The 9,650-nt window shown below is 37.9% G+C and overlaps 1 protein-coding gene across 1 annotated transcript; it reads left to right on the forward strand.

Annotated features, from left to right (window-relative positions):
* The first annotated feature begins 1,775 nt into the window (after window positions 1-1,775).
* LOC110013674 (carbohydrate sulfotransferase 12-like) lies at window positions 1,776-7,061 on the forward strand. The gene is made up of 6 exons (XM_020700142.2): window positions 1,776-1,859; window positions 2,217-2,220; window positions 5,183-5,337; window positions 6,088-6,219; window positions 6,280-6,617; window positions 6,707-7,061. Exons 1-6 carry the CDS (start codon window positions 1,776-1,778, stop codon window positions 6,945-6,947), a joined length of 954 nt encoding a protein of 317 aa, XP_020555801.1. The 3' UTR covers window positions 6,948-7,061.
* Window positions 7,062-9,650: the final 2,589 nt, after the last annotated feature.

Below are 9,650 nucleotides of genomic sequence, written 5' to 3' on the forward strand. Positions count from 1 at the left end.
GCCACAGACACAAAAATCGACTCTATCCAAACTCCATAAAAGGAGAGAAGCCTAAATGGAACATGCTGCTAAAACGATATCCCTGCAACAAAAAGACAATAAATCAAAAACAGCTCGACAATATTTAAACATTGTAGGGAGAAAAAGTCCATCTCTGAAGCCAGTCGTATGAAGGGATGACCTGTATAGCTGCATGTTTCTGGGTTGGGCCTATGAAGGGTCGCAGCCACATCTTAAGAGGGGGAGTGCAGGTGTGTCTCCATTGAGGCTCATACGGCCGCCTTTAGGGATGTCATGAAAATGGAGCATACCATTGTTGTGTGTGTGGTAAGTGTATTAGGATGTATCTGTAAGGACAATTTGAGGATGATAGTGTCGCATGGTGCCCTTACGGCACACTCGTTAGTAAGGTACATGTCCATCCTAAATAATCACGCAAATGCTGCACACACGGGTTGTGCAGGTACAACCCATACACCAACAAGTACACCAACGGACCCCTTATGCAGTGCACAGAGTTAACAGGGTTAAAAAATGAAACATCAGTACCTGCAAACATCCTGTATTCAACCATTAAGGGCAGTTGTGACTAAGATAATGTTCTTTTTTACGCGTCTGCCTTATAAAAACTGACTTGATGGAGATTTCCTAATGGAGAGGTCTTTATGTTCATAGATAACTGATCTATCTATTCACACTCTCTTCCATTAGCTCACAGCCCCTCACACCTCTAACCTAACATTAGCGGTGCAACAAAAATGGTGAGCAATACTGGAGCCGTCCAGCTTTACAGTTTTGGGCCAGATTTCAGTTAAGACGAGGAAAACAAAGACGTTCATGGATCTATTTGTCTAAAAGTGCCACAAGGACATGTTAACCCTTGTGCTATCCTAGGCACTTTAACATTGGGAGTTGGGTCATCTAGACCCCACAAGACAGTGCTCTGAACCTTTTTTCTTCAATGATTTTTGACACTCACTGGTGTCTATGGATTACATGAAATCCTCTTCACCTTTATCACCTTTGTCATGGTAGGGAGAACACGTCAATGATCATCTTGAGCCCATAGGAAAGCACAAGGGTTATAAACACCCAAAACACAATTTTCATTGGAATGGACCTTTAAGGTAGTATAAATGTGAGTTAATTTAATAAAAATAAAGGAAACTACGATTAAAAAAAAAAGTTTTAGATTCTAGCTCAAATGTCAGAGAGTGATACGGAAACAAAGACAGAAAACTTTATTCTGATGGGATTTAGGCTGTGATGGAATTTAATGTGAAAACAAAAGTAAGGCAGAGGGAAAACAAATTTGCTGTCAGAAAGAGATTGCATTTGCATTGTATAATTTATCATAATATAGGAATTTAAAAGGGAACACCATTCCTGTTTTTCTGTTGTCTTTACCAATGCAGGTGTTTTTCTGTCTGCACAGTTTTCTGAATATTGCTACAGCTACTTAAATCGCTTTGTGACGGGGTTTTTCTGAGCAGCGAAAAAATAAATCACTCTGAAATAAGATGACCAAGCCAGCAGTCTCCAAATCTCAAAAATGGGATTTTATTGATCCCCAAAAATATAATCACACAATAAGTTCAGCTGATTTTGGGAGACTTCCTGAAGAGGTGGACGCTATGTTATCTTCAGGGGTGATTGAACCATCTAACTCAGAGTGGTGCAGCCCAGTGGTAATAGTTACAAAGACAGATGGCTCATTGAGGATCTGTATTGACTTTCGCAAACTCAATTCTGTTTCAGAGTTTGACGCTTCCCCTATGCCGAGGATTGATGACTTGTTGGAGAAGATCGGGTCTGCTGCATACATTACGACACTGGACATGTGCAAGGGATACTGGCAGGTACCATTAGCAGCATCCAGTAGACCTTACACTGCTTTTCGAACACCCTCAGGTCTCTATCAGTTCACTGTGATGCCTTTTGGATTGCATGGAGCACCTGCAACATACCAAAGACTCATGAATAAGGTACTCCAGGGGTGTGAAGAGTTTAGTGCATCATACTTGGATGATGTTGTGATCTTCAGTAGTAGCTGGGAGGAACATCTCCAACACCTGAAGAGGGTACTGGGGAAACTCAAAGACGCAGGGCTGTCCCTCAACATCTGGGATGGGGATGATGTGACGAAGTAGCGTCACAGGTTGCAGGACGGCGCCTGAACATGGGCCTAAATTGTTTTTTTTTGTTTTTTCTCCCAGCCCGGTAACAGTTTATAGTTTTGTGGGACACAAATCATTCACATTTCATGTTGTGTTTCATTTTAAGGGTGCACACTTGGTTTTAAACAGAATCTCACTCACCATCTAAGTTTTCCTCCACCAACAATCAAACCAGAGCAATGGACACATCAGCATTTATGTCCACAGGAAACAGGAAGTGACGTCACATGTCAGAATTGTTTTTTCTTTGCTTTGTTCCCGTTTCTGTCTAATTGATTTTGTTTCAAACCTATTTCTGTATTTCAATTGTTTCTTTTCTGTTAAATATCTGTGAGTTTGGAGTTATGTTGATAATTCTTCCAGTAATTAGTTTTAGGGAATTGTTTGGATAATTGGCCTGTGGGAGGGGCTAAGCCTTTAAAAGGAGTGAACTCCACTTAAGGGGAGCAGTCTTGGTTGCAGTGGTGGCATCAGCCCCCCCCCCGAAATCAGCTGAACTTATTGTGTGATTATTTTTGGGGGGATCAATAAAATCCCATTTTTGAGATTTGGAGACTGCTGGCTTGGTCATCTTATTTCAGAGTGGTTTATTTTTTCGCTGCTGAGAAGAACCCCGTCACACGCTTAAAGGTAATAAACACATATTAATTACCGGTATGCTTCCACAATATTGGTTATGAGGTGGTTTTAAAAACAGAAAACAAGGTTAGACTGAAAGCCACAACTTTGTAGCCGCTGCAACAACTACATTATATTTGAACTTAGAAAACAGTTACGATCTTTAGATAGATAGATAGATAATTGAGGATAAATAAAGTATGATCAAACTATCATACTTCAATCATCCCCAACAGGAGAAATTCAGTTGTCCGCTACCTGTTCCCTATGGATCAGGGTTTAAACTTTACACATTTTCAAAAGTTGTAAATTTAGGTAGAAAGATAAGACTCTACTTGTTTGTTTATTCATTTTATTAAAGACCCACTCTGATTAAAATTGTATTTTGTGGGGTTTTTTAACATGTTTTTGATGGAGGACATATATACACACAAACATGTTGTTTTTTTTTTTGCTTTGATGCTAAACTAGGTGGAGTCCTGGATTAAATGGTTTATTGTGAATTAGTGCAATGTGCCAGTTGAGACACCAGTGCCAGTAATGACATTGGATATGATTACTGTCGGAGCTTTTATGAGAGTCTCTTTTCTATGTTGAAAGCATGTAGCTTAATCCCAGCAGTCTTAGCAGTCAGATTGTCTACACTCCCTATTTTCAACACTTGACAGCCCGGCATGTTTGGATACAAGTGTAGAATCTATGTTCTCAATGGATCAAGGTTTAAACTTTCCACATTTTTTAAAGTTGTTAATTGAGTTTGAAAGATAAAGCTCTACTTGGGTTCATTTTATTAAAGACCCACTCTGATGAAAGTTGTGTTTTTAACATGTTCTAGTGGCATTTTTTTCTAATATGATTTTTTTCAAACACAGAACAAAAAATAAAGACAAGAGTTAAAAATAGACAAATAAAATAAGGAATAGTGTATCAAACAGCAACACTATCTTCTAAACATCCACTGAGGGCCAAAACTGTCCTTTCAGTCAGAAATCTCTCAATTCTTGTAATTCTGGTTGTATCATATTCCATTGCTAAGAGGTACGTATGCCTGATAATGAATTTAGATTTACCTTTCACACAATTTTTTTGTTCACCCTTACACCAGTTTGCGTAACTACTCCGCGTCTCTCCATTAAGCCTTATGCATGTCATTTTCGACAGGCAGGGTAGATTCAAATGAAGTCAGACAGATAAACATTATGTCGAGTTGCCACAGAAACGGACACACCCTTCTCACCTGAAAAGAGGAGACAAGGGTTTTATTTTGCCATCTGTGTTTCTGCACTAGCCAATACGGAAGCGGCTAATATTTTCAAGATCTGTTTGTGAAGATAAGCTTTTGGTTTGTTGATCCTGTTTGTACACAACAGCCTGGTTTCCATTACAGGATCATTATTATCTGACTGCATGCAGAAATGAAGGCGTGATGGTAACATAAGGGCAGTGTGATTATTATTACAGCTCTTATCCATTACTATGCCACATCTAGTTATTATAGCTGGCTTATAGCTTATAACTTTAGACTCTTAAAGCACAGACTTTGAAATTTACTTTTTTCTCAACACAAACAAACTTATAATTATTTTTATTTATTTGAATTTTCTTCACATCTTATCAGTTTTGGTAAGTAATGTCTTTTTTTGATGCAGTTATATGATGCACAGGTCCCACTGCATTTTTAATAGAGAAATTTAAATCTAACTGGCTTTTATTTTTAGTGTAATCATGTATTTATCTATTTTTCTGGGGGAAATTAGAGGTGGCTGTGTCGTAAACCATGGGATCAAAAAACAGACTCATGGCTGTCATTTTCCTTTTGGGATTCATGGTTTTTATCACTTTGACAACTCATGGCTTGGATTTTTACCAGCAAAAAACAGGTTTGTATTTTTTCCTTTATGTGAAACTTTAGTGTTTAAATAAAATAACAGCAGTGTGTAACCGGATGTCCTTGACTGCATGACAAATAAAATAATGTAATTATTGCGCTGTTTTATTCCCTTATCCTGACTAGATTGCTTCTGTTTGCAAGTCAGATCTCCATAGTTTCACTAAAGCTTAATTTAGCATGGATAGATGACATATTTTGAAGAATTTATTTTTCATAACCATATTTTTTTCTATTTTTGCAGCACCAATATCTATGAAAAGACAAAGTCCAAGTAAGGAACTTTTAAGAAAACGCAGTGATGGTATGAAAAAGTTTTGATTGCTCTACAGTTTTATTAATTGAACTTAACTAAAGCAAACCAAATATCGCAAATATTCATAATTTCACTTCATAGTTAAACTTTGGCAGCTATTGCTACTTTAGTGAAAAGGAAATGTTACTTTTGCTGAGTTTTAACACCCAAATTTTGTAAAAATATTTATTTCTGTATTTGCAGCACTGAAGTCTACAAAACAGCAAAGACTAAGACAGGCTCTTCTGAGAAGAAACTGTGCTGTTGGGAACCAAAGTTTGGACAACTTGAATGATTCTGACTTGAAGAACTTTATTGTGGATGACAAACACGGCATCATCTACTGTTACATTCCTAAGGTGACGTATCATCTGTGCTTACATTCATAAAGCTGTATCAAAGTGTGGCAAACATTTTCCCTTCTCTTACACTGCAAAAACATAATATTAAGAAAGTAAAAAAATGGCTTGTTTAAAGAAAATAGTCTTATTTTCTGTCTTGCAAGAAAATCAAGAAACATTATCTTCGTTTGGGAAAATAATGCTGTTTTTCCTACCCCATTGGCAGATTTTCCTCTGCTTATTTAAAGTAAATCTGCCAAGGGGGCGAGAATTTTTTTTGGGTCCTATTCTCTGCAGCTATGAACAAACCAAGGCATGCAATGTTTTTCTGAGAACGCGCTGGACCTGGTTTAACTTTCAACGCCCTTTCAATGGCTGGTGTTTTGTATGCATAGGCCAAAAATCAACTTTAAAACTTGCATAGCGATGCGTGAATGTGAGAACTTGGAATGCAGAAGCCCGACCCACAACTTTACACAGACTTTTCATTGCAAGTGGTCGCTTGAACGTTTAGAGGCTGGTGTGGACTTATCACAAGCGCAACCTATTTTCCTTTTAGACTAAACTATAAAGTAGTCTAGCAATGTGTTGAAGAACACGCAACTGCTTTTTTCATTTAATGCAAACATTATGCTATGTGCAGAAAGTCAAAGATTAAACAAAACTCCTAAACATTTCTACGAGAATACAGTTTTTATTTACTAGCTGTGAAAGGTAAAATTGTGACTACAAGAGATTTATTTTTCATTTCTTTTATATTTTCTGCAGGTGGCATGTACCAACTGGAAGAGGATCTTGATTGCTTTAAACTACAGTGAACCATATCCTGACCCTATGTCCTTCAAGCATAACCAGGTTCACCAGTTTGAAAGATTCCAGCACCTAAATGACTTTCCAAAGGCAGAGAGAGATGTAAGTTTGATCATCAACGTTAGGATCGTCCTGAAAATGATCAAATAGAGGTTTGATGTATATTTATTTGTAACGCAGGCAAAACTAAAGCACTACACCAAGTTCCTGTTTGTCCGTGATCCATTTGTGCGCCTCATCTCCGCCTACAGGGACAAGATGCTGAATTATGACCAGTATTTCTATGAAGGCTATGTGAGACTTATCTTGCTACTTTATAAAAAACAGACTACTGTGACTTATAATCATGAGGTAGCCAGGAAAGAGGGTCTCCAGCCTTCATTCTATAACTTCATTCAGTACATACTGGACCCACGAACAGAAAAAAAAGAACCATTTGAGCCCCACTGGAGGCAGATGCATCGTCTGTGTCACCCCTGCCTCATTGAGTAAGGACATATCTACCAAAATTAACAGCTAAAACGTACAACTCTGTATCAAATTGAGGAAAACTGCCAATGTTTTTTCTTCTTCTCAGATATGACCTTGTTGGCCATCAAGAAAGTCTTCAAGAAGATGCTCAGGAGCTGCTGAAGATATTAAAGCTAGAAAACGCCATTAAGTTTCCATCTTCCTATGAAAACATGACCTCTGTTGATTCTGTTATGGACTGGTTTCAAAGTGTACCACTGGAAGACAGGAGGAAGCTGTACAGACTATACGAAAAGGATTTCAAACTTTTTGGCTACAGAAGGCCAACCGAACTCCTGGATGACTGAGCTGATGTAAGCACATTCATCTTCGTAAAACCTATTTAAACGCCCCTGCTCTACCTTTCTACAGTGAAAAACCCCCCAGAAGTACAGAGTTAGTGCACAGCTAGTACACTAAACAGATTTCCTCTGATCCCATGCCTAATGTGTACAGTACAGCTGGGGGGATTAGCTTTTTCTGCCTCCAACCAGAAGTTTACATGTCAGTGTAGTGATTACCCAAATGTTTAGTCGTCCGCATGCACAAGCAGAATACCACATCATTCAGCTACCCGCTCATTTTAGCTCCTGTTGTGTCAGAACATCTATTAGTGGCTTAACGTTGACTTGAATAGAAATCTGGCTTGCAATACTTCAAACATGTTGTAATGTCCACCTTATACCAACTTGCACCAAAGAAAAGAACACCAGATTTTGTTGAGCCTCCAGATAAGATGAAACTACATTGATTGCCCATCACATGGCGTATTCAGTGTTTGCTATTCAGTGAAGTCACACAAAAATTTTCCATTAGTTGATGAGTAACAGGAAAGGTCAAACGTGTTAGACTGTGCATGCTGTATCCACACATACTGGAACTTATGAAGGAAAAGTTTTAAAGGAATGAGTGTAAAAAGTGTACTCTAACTTTGAACTGGAACTCATACACGAGGTCCACAGTGACAACTGCAGCTTATTTCTATGTAACTAATTTATTAAATTTCAAGTTTATTTTGAATTTTGTTTACCTTTCAGGGCTCGCCACAGCGAATCAGGTTTCACTGATTCTCACAGGTTGTTGGGCAGAGAGTTTTTACACCTGATTCGCGTCCTGGCACAACTCCCTGTGAGGACCAGCACGGGGGGACTCATAATTGGGCCCCAATGTGGCTACAAAGTTAGGCAATAGCACGAAAGGCCATGAAGGCCCAAGCTGGATGAAGCTCATTGCGCCCCCTGGTTTCCCATGTGCCAGTCCTACACGCAACCAACTAAGCTATCCTACTATCCAGCTATTTGAAGTATGAAATATACATTTTTACTTGAATTTTATATATATATATATATATATATATATATATATATATATATATATATATATATATATATATATATATATATATATATGTATATATATATATATATATATATATATATATATATATATATATATATATATATATATATATGTATATGTATATGTTTGACATTTCTCAAATTTGTCTGGTTTTTCTGTAACTAAATTTTGTTTGTCTGCTTTTGTCTGTCAAAATTATTTTAGACTTACTCGATTGAAATTGTCCAGTTTTGGTGAGTCTGTGTGAATTGTAGCCAAAGTTTCCTGTTCTTAGCTGACAGGAGTGACTCCCTGTGAGCTCTTCTGCTGCTGTAGCTCATCTGCCTCAAGGTTGGATGTGTTGTGTGTCTAGATATGCTCTTCTGCAGACCTCGGTTGCAACCAGTGGTTACTTGAGTTTCTGTTGTCTTTCTATCAGCTGGAACCAGTCTGGCCGTTTTCTTCTGACATCAACAAGAAATTTCCGCCCACAGAACTAGACATTTTCTCTTTTTTGCAAAGATTGCGTAGAAACAAGTGGATGTGAGAGTTTTGAACCCGAAAGCCCTAAACATGTTTTTACATGACTTTAAGAAACATTCACACCGGGCACGTGTTGCACATTCAAGAACACACTACAGCACGTGTAAAACTCAAGGCCCGCGGGCCAAATGTGGCCCGCCATGTCATTTTATGTGGCCCGCGAGAGCATAAAAGTTTTTATTTTCTTAAAATAAAAAATAAAAAATGGTGTGTATTTATCATATCTAAGGGGAATCTGACTTGAAATATTGGATTGGGCAACTATACATTAGGACTTAAACACTGTCAATATAACCTAACCTGACAGAATCAAATTTAAAAGGATTGATGCTAGAGTAACAAGCATATATATGTTTTTTATGCAACTGCAATTGTCACTTTAAAAAGTTATAATAAATAAAGAAACGAGTTATTTAACATTAAGGAGTAGTAACGTTTATTTTAGTTGAATGTGTAAGTTATATCTGGCCCTTTGAGGACAGCCACTATGTTGATGTGGCCCTCAGTGAAAATGAGTTTGACACCCCTGCACTACAGTATTAGGAACCAAAGACAAATACGGAGAACCACCCCCCATCCCCACCGCCGAGCAATTATCCGTCACCGATCGTTACTCATCAAAAACTCTTCCGAAATATTTCTGATGCTTTTTAAAACATTTATTAAAGAACGTTGGAATATAACATAGAACATAAAGTGATTTTTCTTTATTCAGAGTAAAAGACTGTACCGTACTTTCTAACGCACATTAGGAGTGTCACTTTGTCTCTCTGTACCTTAAAACCAGGAGCCCATGCTTCCTCCTTCATCAGTTAAGTGTCAAAGTGAATCTGATTTCAGAAGAGGCCGGTTTCATCCATATTAAACACCTGCTCAAGATGATAATTATTCTCTTATTATTATCTTTCTCAGCATTTCTCGATTCAGGAATAGCTGGCAGCTGGCAGGCTTTTTCTTTCACTGCTCTATTACGATACATAAGAAGAGTTGGTGTCATAGAATTCAGGCCCAGCACAAACTGCAATTATTAATTTCTCCTCCATGATCAGGTTTACAATGGTTAGTACTTCGGTGTTTTGAAAGGGATGCTACTCACACGTCATACCTATACCCGACTCCCTGATTCATCT

This window comes from Oryzias latipes, chromosome 18, assembly GCF_002234675.1.
Source record: "Oryzias latipes chromosome 18, ASM223467v1".
Lineage (NCBI taxonomy): Eukaryota > Metazoa > Chordata > Actinopteri > Beloniformes > Adrianichthyidae > Oryzias > Oryzias latipes.

What these genes read in the sequence shown, in the direction of transcription:
- LOC110013674 (XM_020700142.2), top strand. Translation starts at nt 1,776, where the DNA reads ATGCCGAGGATTGATGACTTGTTGGAGAAGATCGGGTCTGCTGCATAC. An exon ending in TCTACTGTTACATTCCTAAG is followed by an intron (nt 5,338 to 6,087) that starts GTGACGTATCAT and finishes TATTTTCTGCAG; the next exon opens with GTGGCATGTACCAACTGGAA. An exon ending in TGTCACCCCTGCCTCATTGA is followed by an intron (nt 6,618 to 6,706) that starts GTAAGGACATAT and finishes TCTTCTTCTCAG; the next exon opens with ATATGACCTTGTTGGCCATC.